Below are 17923 nucleotides of genomic sequence, written 5' to 3' on the forward strand. Positions count from 1 at the left end.
CACTGAGAACAAATTTTCCTCATTCCAATGTTTGATGTGAATATTAACTGAAGCTCTTGACCTGTATTTGCATGATTTTTTGCAATGTGCTACTGCTGTAAGATCGGCTGATTAGCTAACTACATGAATGCACAGGTGTTCCTAGTAAAGTGGACAGTCAGTGTAGATTTACAATAATCATCAGTATGTTTCTGTAATTTAGGAGTATATTCTTCTTATTTCAAACAAACTTCTCAAAAATGTCTATATATTTAAGACAGCTTTCTATATGTGCCTTAGTAAGTACATTAAAAATTGCAGAATGTTTCTCAAGTCTGTCTATATGGTAATGCTGTTCTCTATTTTGCTTGGGCACAGATAGAAATACGTTGGTTCAAGACCCTTATTCTGTTTCTGAATTTCCTCCTCAATGTTGTTCAGATCCTGCCTAAAGTTGTCAATCATCTTTTGGGCTGCCGGCTCAGTGAAGTACTGTTCTTTGTACTGTCCCAGAGGTACCTGAGCATGAGAGATTGGGCAGAAAGGAGATCAACTAAAAACAGAGAAATTCTAAAAAGAAGGTAAAAATACTCAGCTGTACGTATAACATATAGAATTGAACAGATTAAGTAAGTAAGTAATAGTAATTGTGCTGGATTCCATCATTCCATCCAGTTTACTAAAAACCTACAGCCAATATCCTGTGCTTTATTTCTACATGTTATTTTGAGCCTGTTTTGCAATGACATCTTTCTGAAACCAATGGAGCAGACCACTTGAAGTGTCGACTCACTGCATCTGGCTGACTTCTTCCTAAAAGCCATGTGATTGCCATCTCCACACATGACTGGCTGACATCTGGGAGTGTGGTCATGATCATCTCCATTGTGACACTGTCCTTGTCTGTGGGTGGAGGCTGGCGCATGGTGCAAGGCATGTTGGGCACCCATGAACAAAAGTCAAACTAGAGAATAGTGGAAAATACACAAAAGGTCAATCTGAACAAGATGAAAATGTGCAAGAGTGTGTTATTAAAAAGGGACCCACTGGCCAAAATGTAAAATTTAATGATCAGTACATACACTTGCTTACTTGCCTCTTACAGCAATACACAGTTGCAGCTAGAGCTTTCTTAGTTTGGAAGACCACAAAGCATTAAAGGTGGGGAAACATCTCTCCTGCCCAATTACCCTCAGCACTGGAGGCTTCAGGGCTGTGTTCAGAGCCCCCTGCTGTACTCTCTGTACACTTATGACTGCATAGCCTCATCAGACACCACCACCACTGTCAAGTTTGCTGACAACACTGTTGTGGTAGGCCTGATCTCCAATAAAAATGAAGAGGCCTACCTGGAGGAGGTCAGAAACCTGAACTGATGCCAGGACAACAATCGCCTCTGAAACATCAGCAAGACAACAGAGCTGATCATGGACTTCTGCACAAAGCAAGTGAAGAACTACAAGCCCCTCTACATCTATGGGATCCCAGTGGAAAGAGTGGATAGTTTTCGGTACCTGGGCATTCACATCACGCAAGACCTGTCATGGTCTTGCCACATCAGTGCCCTGGTTAAGAAGGCCCAACAGCATCTCTTCCACCTAAGATGTCTCAGAGACTTCCATCTTATGCCGAGAGTACTGAGGAACTTTTACTCCTGCACCATCAAGAGCATCCTGACAGGAAATATCTCCACCTGGTTTGGGAACAACACCAAGCAGGACAGACAGGCTCTCCAGAGAGTGGTGCAATCAGCTGAGATCATCATCCACACCAAGCTCTGTGACCTGCAATCTATCTACACCAAGCGGTGATGGACCAAAGCCAGGAAGATAATGAAAGACCTCAGCCATCCCGACTATGGACTCTTCTCCCTGTTAAGGTCAGGGAAGTGCTTTTGCTCCCTTAAGGTCAACACTGAGAGAATAAGGAGGAGCTTCTTCCCTCAGGCCATTTGGTCTCTTAACCAGGACAATAACTAGGTCTCGTCACCACTTCACCCTCATCCCCCCATTTCTTTCACCTCTTCATGCAATTTCATTTCACTACAGTGCAATATATACACATTTCCATTGCAATTGTACAGGACCTCTCTGTGCAATTTAATTTTACTGCGGTGCAATATATATGTCAACTGTCAGTGCATCTTTTTTGGTGAGATATTATTCTGTATATATTCTGCAGAGTACTCTATTACATTTTATTTTTAGTCTATTTATCGCATTCTATTTTACTCTTTCTCTTTTTACTAACTTTCCTTTTTTAACTCTCTTTATTACTTACGGAGCATTGCATGAAGTATTTCACTGCACTTCATACTCTGTATGATTGTGAATGTGACATCATTTGAATTTGACTTCTGAGACACATCTACTGTTTAGGGTGGCTATTTGTTTGCAGGATAGTTTGATTTTTATTTCCCATAACTGCCACCTACAGCATGATTGGCTCAAGTAATTATACTATAACACTATAAATAAGTTGCTTGCTGTGGGATTAGATATTGTAGTAACAGAACACTGGTGGATGAATACAATAATTGCGCAATGCTGAATTTTGCCAAATCATTTGGGGTGATAAATACAGTATTATATATTAATGGAAATAGTAGTCAGTGTTAGTTTTATGTTGATACTTCCCTTTATGGTTTATTATACATGGGTACTTGGTTTAGATCTAATTTCATAAAAGAATACAACAATGATATATCACTCACCTGTCCATTGTTGACTGCTGCATGTTGTGCAGTGCTGATGAAGATGATCACACTCAAAAGTGTGATCAGCTCTTGTTTATTCTTTAGTTCATTAAGTAGCCCTGTCACACATTAATTATAAGAATAACGTTAATTGCATTGCATAAGGATAAATGTAATCAGAGCTTTTGCATGTAGTACAATGTTACATTTGAGATAATTTAAATGATCTCATGTCTGGTCATAGAAATAATTGATTATGAAATATTTAATTGTTTTTCATAATAATTTGTTGTTTTTCATAATTAGCCTTGAGCACTGAACCACCACTACTCCACAGGTGATAGCATGATACCAGTATTATACAATAAGTTTCATAAGAACAACTCTGTTTCCAAAAAAGTTGGAATGCTAAGTAAAATGTAATAAAAACAGGATGCAATGATTTGCAAATCATGGAAAACCCATATTTAATTGAAAAAAAAAATCCAGAAAAATGGGGATATTTTCCAAAATCCCATTAAAAAAAACATGCGATTTTTTAATTCACATGAATATTTATTTAACAGACAAAAGTACAAAGAAAATATTTTTGATAGTTTTACTGGCCAACTTAATTGTATGTTGCAAATATAAACAAAGTTAGAATTTGATGCCTGCAACATGCTCAAGTTGGGACAGAGGCAAAATAAGACTGAAAAACATATTTATAGGATATTCAAGTAACACAATTTTGTTTCCAATAATTTTATTCCACAATAAACAGGTTAACTGTTAACAGATGAGGGTATCATGATTGTATATAAAAGGAACATGCACCAAAGGCTCAGGTTTTGCAAGCAAAGATGGGTCGTGACTCATTTGTTTGTGCCAAAATTTGTGAGAGAATTGTTAGTCAATTCAAAAAGAACATTTCTAAACCAAGATTGCAGAGAATTTAAATCTTTCAAAATCTATCGTACATCCATCCATTATCCGTAACCGCTTATCCTATGCAGGGTCACACAACTTGGAGCCTATCCCAGCTGACTGTGGGCAAGAGGTGGAGTACACCCTGGACAAGTCACCAGGTCATCACAGGGCTGACACACAGAGACAAACAACCGTTCACATTCACACCTACAGTCAATTTAGATCCACCAATTAATCTAACCTGCATGTTTTTGTACTGTGGGAGAAACCGGAGCACCTGGAGGAAACCCACGCAGACATGGGCAGAACATGCAAACTCCAAACAGAAAGGCCCCTGTTGCCACTGGGCTCAAACTCAGAGCTTTCTTGCTGTGAGGTAACAGTGTTAAGCACTACACCACCACGCCACCCAGTTTCAGGTACAATTTGTGTAATTTTATAAAGAAATTAGATGGCAAGTTTTATTGAGCATCCTGCAGAATTAGCCACAGTTCTTCTGTAGACTTTGACTGTTACACTGTGCCACCCTCTACAGTACATAATATTCAGATAAAGATTCAGGAAATTAGCAGACATCTCGGTGCATAAAGGTCAAGATTGGAGACCACCTTTGAACATGCATGACCTTTGAGCCCTCAGGTGGCACTGCCTGAGAAACTATCATGCTAAAGTGACAAATATATCCACATAGGCTCGGGAGTACTCCAGAAAACCGTGGTCACTTAGAACATTCAGAAATGCAACTTGAAACCATATTACACAAGGAGGAAGCCATTCATCAATTCTATGCAGAAACACTGCTGATTTCTCTGGGCCCAAACTCATCTCAGATGGACTGAAAAACAGTGGAACCGTGTGCTGTGGTCAGAGGAGTACACATTTCAGCTTGTTTTCGGGAAAACTGGATGTCGAGTTCTCAGTGCCAAAGGTGAACATGACCATCCAATTTATCAGAGAAAAGTGCAAAAGCCAGCATCTGTGGTGGTGTTGGGCACATCAGTGCCCATGGTATGGGCGAATTGCATGTGTGTGAAGGTACCACTGACGTGGAGGCATATATTGGGATTATAGAGAGACATATGCTGCCATCAAGGTGACATCTCTTTGTGGGAAGTCTGTGCTTATTTCAACAGGAAAATGCCAAGCTGCATGGGCTACAGCAGTGTGGCTTCATAGACACAGAGTGCATGTGCTTGACTGGTCTGCTGCCAGTCAAGATCTGTCTCCTATTTACAGTAGAATGGATGGCACATCACAAAGAAGAGAATCAGACAACGGTGACCATGAACTGTTGAGCAGCTGAAGTCTTGTATCAAGCAAGAATGGGCAAAAATTCCAGTTGCAAGACTGCAACAATTAGTATTCTCTGATCCCATACGATTAAAAAGTGTTATTACAAGGAAAGGTGATCAAATATGATTTCTATGAAAGACTACAAGGGCAAATCATGCAACAATTTAAGGATAATGTTCCTCAATGTGTAACTGCAAAGATTTTGGGGATCACATCATCTACGGTACAAGATATCATTAAAGGATTCAGAGAATATGGGGAAATCTCTGTACGCAAGAGACAAGGCCAAAAACAAATATTGGAGTCCAGTGATCTTCGGGCCCTCAGCCAGCACTGCATTAAAAACAGACAAGATTTGCAAGTGGAAATTGCTATATTTTCTCAGGAACACTAATGAAAACTATCATCTGTGAACATAGTTTGTCACTGCATCCACAAAGGCAAGTTAAACCTCTACCATGCAAAGAAGAAATAATATATATATAAATATTATCCAGAAATACCACTGCGTTCTCTGGGCCCAAGCTCATTTATGATGGACTGAGGTAAAGTGGAAAACTGTACTGTAGTTTGATAAATCAAAATTTGAAATTCTTTTTGGAACTCATGGATACAGTGTCCTTGAGCCTAAAGAGGAGAAGGACCATCCAGGTTGTTATCAGCTCACAGTACAAAAGCTAGCATCCATCATGGGATGGAGTGCATTAGTGCAAATGGCATGGGTAGCTTGCAAATCTGGGAAGGCACATTAATGCTGAACAATATATCCAGGTTTTGGAGCAACATCTGCTGCCATCCAGATGATGTCTTTTTCAGGGAAGGCTTTGCTTATTTCAAACAGACAATGCCAAACTGCATTTGGAATATATTACAACTACATGGTAAGACAGTTTGGGTTCTAAAAGTGGCCTACCTGCAGTCCAGACCTGTTTACCACTGAAAACATTTGGTGCATTATGAACTGAAAAATACGATGAAGGACACCCCATACTGTTGAGCAGCCACAATCTTATCAGGAAAGAATGGAACAACATTTCACTTTCAAAACTATAGAAATTGGATTCCTTATTTCCCAAATGTTTACAGAGTGTTGGTAAAAGAAGAGGTGATGAAACACAGTGGTAAACATGTCTCTATCCCAACTTCAAAATTCAAAATAAGCATGCATTTTTCAAACAGCAACAAAATATCTTAGTTTCAACATTTGATATGTTGTCTTTGTACCATTTTCAATGAAATAAGGTTTCCATGATTTCCAAATCATCGCATTCTGTTTTTATTTATATTTTGTGAAGTGTCCCAACTTTTTTGGAAACTGGGTTATATTTGGGCTGACACAATCTTCATAATTTTGGCTTTGTATATGACCACATGTATGGATTTGAAAGGAAGCATTTAAAATGATTCATGTGATTGAAGTCTAGACTTTCAGTTTTAATTCAAGTGGCACAGCAAAAATATTGGATTCACCATTTCGGGATTACAGCCATTTTTGACATAGTCTCTCTATTTTCACAGGATATACTATCCTGTCCAAAAACAAACCCAAGATCTTCTTGAGTCAGTCACAGAACCTCAACCCAACTGAGTATGCTTGTCATTGACTGAAGACAAAATGGGTGGCAGAAAGACCAACAAACAAAGAGAAACTGAAGGCAGCTGCAGTAAAGGCCTGGCAAAGCATCTCAAGGGGGGAAATTCAGGCCTTGGTGATGTTTATGGGTTTCAGGCTTCGGGCAGTCATTGACTGCAAAAGATTTGCAACCAGATATTAAAAATAATCCTTATAATTGTTACTTTGTCCACTTACTTTTGAGCCTGTGGAAATGGAAGGACTGTAAAAAATGGCTGTAACTCCTAAACAGTCCATGCAAGATTTTTGTTAAAGACCTTGAATTAAAGCCAAAAGCCTATACTTCAATCACATCCTGAATGCTTTATTTCAAAGCCATTGTGGTGCTGTACTGTGGCAAAGTTACTAAAATTGTGTCCCTGTGACCATATATTTTTAGTTCAGGCAACTAACCAAAGTGAGGGACATTTAAAAAGCCTTCCTCAACCACATCCTTAATCCATGCCTGAAGTTCTGAATCCTGAACTACGTCACTGTCACTTCCATAATACAGAGACACTATGCTGGAGACAAACCTGTAGGTGGGACGGAAAGAGGAGCTATCAAGACTTGTGAATTCAAAATGAAGCAAACAAAATGCAGAATATGGTTAAACTTCATTTCAGTGTCTAATAATGACAGGAAATAGTAGCGCTAGTGCATTGCATTGTGCCTGGACTATTACTTTTCAGTGGCATCCCAGAGCATCAGACCGTGGTCTCTGTAGAAGTATTTTTTGAGTTTGGTAACACCACGGTCGATGAAATCCCAACGGGGTTGGAGAGAGTGGTAGGTCAGGACCTGGAACTCCTTTTGAGACAGCACCAGCAGCCCATCACCACCTGTGGACACCACCTGCCAGGAAAACATTCCTCCTTATCTACTACTGATCGACAGGGTGTACAAAAAGTCAGGAACCAATGGGAAATATGTTGAAGAAATATCTTAATCCAATTACAGTGGTGCTTGAAAGTTTGTGAACCCTTTAGAATTTTCTAGATATCTGCATAAATATGACCTAAAACATCATCAGATTTTCACACAAGTCCTAAAAGTAGATAAAGAAAACCCAGCTAAAAAATTAGGCAAAAATATTATACTTGGTCATTTACAACCCCGATTCCAAAAAAGTTGGGACAAAGTACAAATTGTAAATAAAAACAGAATGCAATGATGTGGAAGTTTCAAAATTCCATATTTTATTCAGAATAGAACATAGATGACATATCAAATGTTTAAACTGAGAAAATGTATCATTTAAAGAGAAAAATTAGGTGATTTTAAATTTCATGAAATCAACACATCTCAAAAAAGTTGGGACAAGGCCATGTTTACCACTGTGAGACATCCCCTTTTCTCTTTAACAGTCTGTAAATGTCTGGGGACTGAGGAGACAAGTTGCTCAAGTTTAGGGATAGGAATGTTAACCCGTTCTTGTCTAATGTAGGATTCTAGTTGCTCAAATGTCTTAGGTCTTTTTTGTCGTATCTTCCGTTTTATGATGCGCCAAATGTTTTCTATGGGTGAAAGATCTGGACTGCAGGCTGGCCAGTTCAGTACCCGGACCCTTCTTCTACGCAGCCATGATGCTGTAATTGATGCAGTATGTGGTTTGGCATTGTCATGTTGGAAAATGCAAGGTCTTCCCTGAAAGAGACGTCGTCTGGATGGGAGCATATGTTGCTCTAGAACCTGGATATACCTTTCAGCATTGATGGTGTCTTTCCAGATGTTTAAGCTGCCCATGCCACATGCAATAATGCAACCCCATCCCATCAGAGATGCAGGCTTCTGAACTGAGTGCTGATAACAACTTGGGTCGTCCTTCTCCTCTTTAGTCCGAATGACACGGCATCCATGATTTCCATAAAGAACTTCAAATTTTGATTCATCTGACAACAGAACAGTTTTCCACTTTGCCACAGTCCATTTTAAATGAGCCTTGGCCCAGAGAAGACGTCTGCGCTTCTGGATCATGTTTAGATATGGCTTCTTCTTTGAACTATAGAGTTCTAGCTGGCAACAGCGGATGGCACAGTGAATTGTGTTCACAGATAATGTTCTCTGGAAATATTCCTGAGCCCATTTTGTGATTTCCAATACAGAAGCATGCCTGTATGTGATGCAGTGCCGTCTAAGGGCCCGAAGATCACGGGCACCCAGTATGGTTTTCCAGCCTTGACCCTTATGCACAGAGATTCTTCCATATTCTCTGAATCTTTTGATGATATTATGCACTGTAGATGATGATATGTTCAAACTCTTTGCCATTTTACACTGTCGAACTCCTTTCTGATATTGCTCCACTATTTGTCGGTGCAGAATTAGGGGGATTGGTGATCCTCTTCTCATCTTTACTTCTGAGAGCTGCTGCCACTCCCAGATGCTCTTTTTATACCCAGTCATGTGATTGACCTATTGCCAATTGACCTAATGAGTTGCAATTTGGTCCTCCAGCTGTTCCTTTTTTGTACCTTTAACTTCTCCAGCCTCTTATTGCCCCTGTCCCAACTTTTTTGAGATATGTTGCTGTCATGAAATATCAAATGAGCCAATATTTGGCATTAAATTTAAAAATGTCTCACTTTCGACATTTGATATGTTGTCTATGATCTATTGTGAATACAATGTCAGTTTTTGAAATTTGTAAATTATTGCATTCCATTTTAATTTACAATTTGTACTTTGTCCCAAGTTTTTTGGAATCAGGGTTGTATTTATTGAGGAAAATGGTCCAATATTACATATCTGTGAGTGGCAAAAGTATGTGAACCTTTGCTTTCAGTATCTGGTGTGACCCCTTTGTGCAGCAATAACTGCAACTAAACATTTTCGGTAACTGCTGATCAATCCTGCACACCGGCTTGGAGGAATTTTAGCCCATTCCTCTGGACAGAACAGCTTCAACTCTGAGATATTGCTGGGTTTCCTTACATGAACTGCTCACTTCAGGTCCTTCCACAACATTTCGATTGGATTAAGGTCAGGACTTTGACTTGGCCATTCCAAAACATTAACTTCATTCTTCTTTAACCATTCTTTGGTAGAACGACTTGTGTGCTTAGGGTCATTGTCTTGCTGCATGACCCAACTTCTCTTGAGATTCTGTTCATGGACAGATGTCCTGACATTTTCCTTTAGAATTTGCTGGTATAATTCAGAATTCATTGTTCCATCAATGATGGCAAGCCGTCCTGGCCCAGATGCAGCAAAACAGGCCCAAACCATGATACAACCACCACCATGTTTCACAGATGGGATAAGGTTCTTATGCTGGAATGCAGTGTTTTCCTTTCTCCAAACATAACGCTTCTCATTTAAACCAAAAAGTTATATTTTGGTCTCATCCGTCCACAAGACACTTTTTCCAATAGCCTTCTGGCTTGTCCACATGATCTTTAGCAAACTGCAGACAAGCACCAATGTTCTTTTTGGAGAGCAGTGGCTTTCTCCTTGCAACCCTGCCATGCACACCATTGTTGTTCAGTGTTCTCTTGATGGTGAACTCATGAACATTAGCCAATGTGAGAGAGGCCTTCAGTTGCTTAGAAGATACCCTGGGGTCCTTTGTGACCTCGCCGACTATTACACGCCTTGCTCTTGGAGTGATCTTTGTTGGTTGACCACTCCTGGGGAGGGTAACAATGGTCTTGAATTTCCTCCATTTGTACACAATCTGTCTGACTGTGGATTGGTGGAGTCCAAACTCTTTAGAGATGGTTTTGTAACCTTTTCCAGCCTGATGAGCATCAACAATGCTTTTTCTGAGGTCTTCAGAAATATCCTTTGTTCGTGCCATGATACACTTCCACAAACATGTGTTTGTGAAGATCAGACTTTGATAGATCCCTGTTCTTTAAATAAAACAGGGTGCCCACTCACACCTGATTGTCATCCCATTGATTGAAAACACCTGACTCTAATTTCACCTTCAAATTAACTGCTAATCCTAGAGGTTCACATACTTTTGTCACTCACAGATATGTAATATTGGATCATTTTCCTCAATAAATAAATGACTAAGTATAATATTTTTGACTCATTTGTTTATCTGGGTTCTCTTTATCTACTTTTAGGGCTTGTGTGAAAATCTGATGATGTTTTAGGTCATATTTATGCAGAAAAATAGAAAATTCTAAATGGTTCACAAACTTTCAAGCACGACTGTATGTTGCGCACAATCCACAAAAGCATGATAGAAAAAATGTGTACGGGACAAGGGTCAACATATAGAGCATATGTTGTAAATAATAAACCCCAAATTAAGCAAATGTAATTTCACTCTCGTTGGTTCTGACTTTTCAGACACCCTGTGCTTACCTAGCTCATTCCTTGACTATGTAAGCAGTATTAAGTAAAACCTGGCATTTAAATGGATCAAAAATACCAAATGTTTTCAAGTAACTTCAGTCTATATATTGTCTGTAGCTGAAGCTCACCCTTTTGAAGATGCCATCAGGAGAGATGAGCTGTGAGCGTGCTCGGCAGTTTATCTCCAGAGTGTACTTCAGATGAGGATTGAGCAGCTGTAGCAGAGACAGAGGGATGGAGAAAGAGAAAGACTTACTGCCATTCCTGACACTTTTAGCTTTAAAGAAAGCTAATCTATACTTTCCCACTAACCTTCTTTATAGGGTGGACTTCAGGGAGGTGACGCAGTGTGGCCACACAGAACACCTCCGCTATGAGGTGAGTTCGCAGCAGGTGCGATAGCACCTGGAAGACCTGAAATTCAGCATGACGGACCCACATTTTAGCCAATAACCAAGCCAGAGGTGAATCATTAGGGAGGAAGATGGGTGTGTCCTTGCTAGCGTTCTGTTCAAGCTGAGAAAAAGGAAAAGGGAAAGGAATGAACTGTTTCATGAGGCATATTTTCATCAGGCCTCTGCTGAACAGATTTGGTGAAAACATTACCTGTATAGCGATAGGAATGAGTCCGTTGTCTGGATGCTCATATAGTAAACACAAAGGAGCTGCTATATGCTGCTTATTTCCTTCAATCACATTCTCAGGGACACCATCCAGTATAGCATAGTCAACAAGGTATACATTCCCAGCCTTCACAGAGAGAAAGAGAGATTCTTATAGTTTTTAAAATACCAGGACAGATGTGTTACCTATAGTACTGGTACATGGATGGATTATTGCTAATTTTTCTGTCTGGTTAAACTCATCACATTACAGCAGGTTTTGTGCTAAACCCAACTCACTGAGCCTGATAAAATCATGGCATGCAAACAGGGGTGTTTCCAAGATGTGAAAACATCTGGGGCTTTTAAGGATGTCCCCTCCCTGCACCATTTAAGAATTTTTAAGATGCTGTGTGATGACCAAAATGAACCAACGTGAATTCTTATTCACAAAGTACACGAACAAATCATGTGTAGGTGGGGGGTACCATTTTCTGATTAGCACCTTGTTTACCTTTACCTCTTGTTCTGTCTCTACCTGACACACACAATTCAATTAATTTCTATTCAATTCAGTTCAATTCAATTGTATAGTACTTTTATCAATGGACACTGCCACAAAGCAGCTCTACAGAAATATATGAATTCCGAATATAAATTTTACACACACACACACACACACAGCTCTGGGTGTGTGTGTGTTCACTGCTTCAGATGGGTTAAATGCAGAGGATGCATTTCACTGTGCTCGAGTGTGCATGTGACAAATAAAGGTTTCTTCTTATTATTATAGTTTTATCCGTAATGAGCAAGCCAGAGCTGACAATAGCAAGGATAAATTCCCTGAGAGGACGTGAAGAAAAACCCTTGAGAGGAACCAGACTCAAAAGGGAACCCATCCTCCTTTGGGTGATGCTACAGAGTGTGATTATAAATAACTCACTTCGGTAACTGTGCTATATGGTTAAAAAATGTGATCATGTAACCAGGAAATTTATTATAGTTTTAATATGAAGTCTATTTTGATGAAGTTATCATCTGTTCACTAGAGGTTTTTGTGGCAATTCCATCCATAACCACTTATCTTGTGCAGGGTTGCGGGCAAGCTGGATCCTATCCCAGCTGACTATGGGCGAGAGGTGGGGTACACCCTGGGCAAGTCGACAATTCATTGCACGGCTCTTTTGTGGCAATTGCAGTTCTAAAAAGTTATCATAGCAATTGTAATCCTAAGCAAGAGCAAAACTGTATCTATTGCAGTCCAAAGCCAGTTTCTCTCTCTCTTTCTTTCTCTCTCTCTCACACACACACACACACACACATGATCCTGGCTCTGCTGAATTTGCAGTGCAAACACTGACAACAATAAAATGCCATAAAACACAAAACTCCAAAGAACTGATGAAAAATAACTGAAATCTTTCACTAAACCTTTCATTAATGCCACTTACCCATTATAGCACATCAGTCAGTGTAGACACCAACTAACTCCTTCTTTTATAGGGCACTATTTATTTAAAACAAAATTCTTAATCAGTTGGCATGTGCAGTTTAATTAAATAAGCTATTTAAAATTGACAACATAATAAAAATGCACAGCGGCTAGCGCTGTCGCCTCACAGCAAGAAGGTCTGGGTTCGAGCCCGTGGCCGGTTTCCCCCACAGTCCAAAGACATGCAGGTTAGGTTAACTGGTGACTCTAAATTGACCGTAGGTGTGAATGTGAGTGTGAATGGTTTTCCGTGTCTATGTGTCAGCCCTGTGATGACCTGACGACTTGTCCAGGGTGTACTCCGCCTTTCGCCTGTAGTCAGGTGGGATAGGCTCCAGCTTGCCTGCGACCCTGTAGAACGGGATAAAGTGGCTAGAGATAATGAGATGAGATAAAAATGTACTGCATGGCCAAAAAAAGTCACCATTTGAATTTAAATAACTAAATACTTAAGAGCCTTTGATTTGATAATTACTTCAGTGATTAATATGATTCATCTGGCACCAATTCTTTTAAGCCAAACTGATGCCGTGAGTAGCTTCTAATTTGTTCAACAACAATATTGAAAGACGTATACCATGGATGTGGAAAAGAAGGGATGTGTTTCAGGAGGGTCAAATTATTGGCCTGCATCAAGCAAAGAAAACAACAAAGGAAATTGTTGAAACTACTGGAATTGGGTTAAGAACTGTCCAACTCATTATTAAAATCTGGAAGGATAGCAGTGAACTGTTCCCAGAAGAAATGTGGTTGGAAAAAAAAAATCTTAACTCACTGATCAGAGATCACATAAAGTGGTGCTTGAATGTTTGTGAACCCTTTAGAATTTTCTATATTTCTGCATAAATATGACCTAAAACATCATCAGATTTTCACACAAGCCCTAAAAGTAGATAAAGAGAACCCAGATAAACAAATGAGACAAAAATATTATACTTAGTCATTTATTTATTGAGGAAAATGATCCAATATTACATATCTGTGAGTGACAAAAGTATGTGAACCTCTAGGATTAGCAGTTAATTTGAAGGTGAAATTAGAGTCAGGTGTTTTCAATCAATGGGATGACAATCAGGTGTGAGTGGGCACCCTGTTTTATTTAAAGAACAGGGATCTATCAAAGTCTGATCTTCACAAACACATGTTTGTGGAAGTGTATCATGGCACGAACAAAGGAGATTTCTGAGGACCTCAGAAAAAGCATTGTTGATGCTCATCAGGCTGGAAAAGGTTACAAAACCATCTCTAAAGAGTTTGGACTCCACCAATCCACAGTCAGACAGATTGTGTACAAATGGAGGAAATTCAAGACCATTGTTACCCTCCCCAGGAGTGGTCAACCAACAAAGATCACTCCAAGAGCAAGGCGTGTAATAGGTGACAAGGTCATAAATGACCCCAGGGCAACTTCTAAGCAACTGAAGGCCTCGCTCACATTGGCTAATGTTAATATTCGTGAGTCCGCCATCAGGAGAACACTGGACAACAAAGGTGTGCATGGCAGGGTTGCAAGGAGAAAGCCACTGCTCTCCAAAAAGAATGTGGCTGCTTGTCTGCAGTTTCTAAAGATCATGTGGACAAGTCAGAAGGCTATTGGAAAAATGTTTTATGGATGGATGAGACCAAAATAGAACTTTTTGGTTTAAATGAGAAGTGTTATGTTTGGAGAAAGGAAAACACTGCATTTCAGCATAAGAACCTTATCCCATCTGTGAAATATGGTGGTGGTCGTATCATGGTTTGGGACTGTTTTGCTGCATCGGGGCCAGAATGGCTTGCCATCATTGATGGAACAATGAATTCTGAATTATACCAGCAAATTCTCAAGGAAACTGTCAGGACATTTGTCCATGAACTGAATCTCAAGAGAAGGTGGGTCATGCAGCAAGACAATGACCCTAAGCACACAAGTCGTTCTACCAAAGAATGGTTAAAGAAGAATAAAGTTAATGTATTGGAATGGCCAAGTCAAAGTCCTGACCTTAATCCAATCGAAATGTTGTGGAAGGACCTGAAGCGAGTAATTCATGTGAGGAAACCCACCAACATCTCAGAGTTGAAGCTGTTCTGTCCAGAGGAATGGGCTAAAATTCCTTCGAGCCGGTGTGCAGGACTGATCAACAGTTACCAGAAACGTTTAGTTGCAGTTATTGCTGCACAAGGGGGTCACACCAGATACTGAAAGCAAAGGTTCATATACTTTTGCCACTCACAGATATGTAATATTGGATCATTTTCCTCAATAAATAAATGACCAAGTCTTTTTTGTCTCATTTGTTTAACTGGGTTCTCTTTATCTACTTTTAGGACTTGTGTGAAAATCTGATGTTTTATGTCATATTTATGCAGAAATATAAAAAATTCTAAAGGGTTCACAAACTTTCAAGCACCACTGTAAATGCTTGATAAAGTCAAATTGTCATAAAATTGACAGTTGACTGCTATGAGCATTAAGATTGGACTCTGGCGCAATGGAAAAAGTCATGTGGTCTGATGTGTCCAAATTTACCCAATTCCAGTTGTGGTCTGTCAGTTGTCCAGAAGACAATTGTGGTAGAGAGAGAATGGTCGAGCATCGGCTGTGAACGACGAGGAGTCAGGTTGAACCAGTAGGTAATATGTGATGAACTGCTACTGTGTCTAATTACTGGCTGTCAATTAACCTGTGTCTCTGTGTATCTTTTTGACAGCCAGGAACAGGAGAGAAAGAGAGCTATGACACCCCATTGCGTGTATGTATGTTTATGTTTCATTATTAGGTCACTGAAAAGTGTGAACAATAAAAAGAACACACCTGTTCTGAAGCCTGCTCCCAGTTCCTCTGTTTCCCAAAGTCAGAGAGTTGTTACAATGATCATCGACACTCTTCACGAGGAATACTTTTATGTCATGCACACTGTGTAAATTGCATGAATTATTGGGGATCAATATGATTTGTACTAGTGTTTATCATCTGCAAACAGATGGGTTGTTTGAATGATTTCATGAAACACTTAAAAACATAATTTGTACGTTCGTTCATGGGGATGCTAAAAACTGAGACAGGTGGCTAGACCCTCTGTTGTTTGCTGTGCGTGAGGTCCTACAAGCCTCCACTGGGTTTTCCCCTTTTGAATTGCGGTATGGGTGCAAGCCCTGTGTTGTCTTAGACATCATTATAGAAAATTGGGAAGCGCGGTCTTCTCAAAGCAAATATGAAATTCGATACGTTCTTGACCTGAGAGCAAAACTCCATGCACTGATTCACATAACCAAGGAGAATTTGTTACAAGCCCAAGAACATCAATCTCACCTGTACAACAGAGGGACATGGCTAAATGAATTTGCACTGGGAGATAAAGTCCTCATTTTACTGCCCACCTCAAGCTCAACATTACTTGCCAAGTTGCAAGGGCCTTTTGAGGTCACATGGCAAATTGGGAGGCCGTCTATGATGTCAAATGTCCAGATAGGGGCAATACATGTCAAATTTACCACCTTAATCTCCTGAAACTGTGGAGAGAGGAGGTTCCTGTGGCTTTGGCAATGGTAGTTCTGGAGAGGGCGGAGCTGGGACCAGAGGCACGCTGGGCTCACAGCAAACCCAAAAAAGTGTGCAGTTGGATGGGTGGAATTACGCTATCTGGGCTTCCACTTGGGTCGTGAGCAGATGCATCCCAACATTGATAAGACTGGAGCAATTGCGGCCTGCTCGAGACTTAAGACCAAAAAGGGGTGAGGCAGTTCCTGGGGCTGGCTGGCAATTATAGGCGGTTTGTGCCTAACTTTTCGGACTTCACCAGCCTGCTGGCTGACCTCACTAAAAAGGGGGCACCAGATCCATTCAAGTCAATGGAGCCATGTGAACAGGCTTTTGCTCAGGTAAAGCCAGTTTTGTGTGGGGGCCCACTGTTGCATTCTCCTGACTTTTCTTTCCCTTTTATTTTACAGACTGACACATCAAACAGATGGCTGGGGGCTGTTTTGTCCCAGGTAGTGAAGGGGGAGGAGTGTCCGGTGCTGTACATCAGCCACAAGCTCTCCATGCAAGAGCAAAAGTAGAGCATCATTGAAAATTACTTTCTGGCCATCAAGTGGGCAGTCCTCACTCTCTGGTACTACCTGCTAGGATGCTCATTCACCCTCTGTTCCTACCATGTCCTGCTCCAGTGGCTCCACTACATGAAGGATGCCAACATGCCAATCACTCATTGCCAACATGCCAATAACTCCCTTGTCATTGCAGGCTGCTTGCTTGCATGTCTGTGTTTCCGGCTGGATCATATTAAATTTTCAGGCATGGAGCAGCGATCTTGCAGAGGCTTCATTTGCAAATCCCAAGCTGAGGCACGGGCTTACCGACCTGAGAATGTGCACTTTCGAAGGGGGAGGCTTAGAGGGAGGTGCCTGTAAAATTTGGCTTCGTTTTGAGCTCTATTGGCTGAGTTATTAATTTTTAAAGCCGGCTGGATCATGTTAAATTTTTAGGTGTGGAGCAGAGCTTTCGGGGGGCTTTCATTTGTGAACACCGGGCCAAGGCGCAGCCCTACTGACCTGAGACCATGCTCAATTGAAGGGGAAGGCTTAGACGGAGGTATCTGTAAAATTTGGCTTCACTGTTAGCTCTCCTGGCCGAGTTGTTAATTTTTGAAGCCATGTGGATCATATTAAATCTAACAGTGTTTGCTTTACAAAAAATTTTCTGCTTCAGTCAAATACTATTGAGAATTATTTTTCTAACAAATGAATACCTGAAACACAAAATAATTGATAGTGAGTATGAAAAAGGCTTTGGATGAAATTTCTCAACTATCAGATGAAGTGGCATTGGACGAAATGGTCATTGGATGAAGTGTCTTGATCCCGTACCAGAGTTTTACACGTGCAGCAGCTAAAAGGATTGAATGTATAGTAATTTTGGAGTTACTATAAATTTGTTCATTGGGATTTCTTTTGAGTGATATTAATTCCAGATCTGGTAATATTTTCAAAGTGAATAATCAGATGTTGCCCTGCTTATGCAGGTATTTTATTATTATTATTATTATTAT

At 40.2% G+C, this 17923-nt stretch overlaps 1 protein-coding gene across 1 annotated transcript in view; it reads right to left on the reverse strand.

The window, feature by feature from the left end:
• Positions 1 to 253: 253 nt before the first annotated feature.
• Positions 254 to 17923, reverse strand: part of LOC132887076 (polyunsaturated fatty acid lipoxygenase ALOX12-like) — a 30784-nt gene continuing 13114 nt past the window's right edge. The window contains exons 7-14 of the mRNA XM_060922432.1: positions 11406 to 11549; positions 11112 to 11315; positions 10928 to 11014; positions 7174 to 7343; positions 6903 to 7024; positions 2693 to 2793; positions 773 to 943; positions 254 to 498 (exon numbers count right to left, since the gene is read on the reverse strand). Of these exons, the coding sequence (XP_060778415.1) occupies positions 319 to 498; positions 773 to 943; positions 2693 to 2793; positions 6903 to 7024; positions 7174 to 7343; positions 10928 to 11014; positions 11112 to 11315; positions 11406 to 11549 (1179 nt within the window). The 3' untranslated portion in view covers positions 254 to 318. The remainder of the gene's footprint in view (positions 499 to 772; positions 944 to 2692; positions 2794 to 6902; positions 7025 to 7173; positions 7344 to 10927; positions 11015 to 11111; positions 11316 to 11405; positions 11550 to 17923) is intronic.

Source organism: Neoarius graeffei, chromosome 1 (genome assembly GCF_027579695.1).
Source record: "Neoarius graeffei isolate fNeoGra1 chromosome 1, fNeoGra1.pri, whole genome shotgun sequence".
NCBI classification, from domain to species: Eukaryota; Metazoa; Chordata; class Actinopteri; order Siluriformes; family Ariidae; genus Neoarius; species Neoarius graeffei.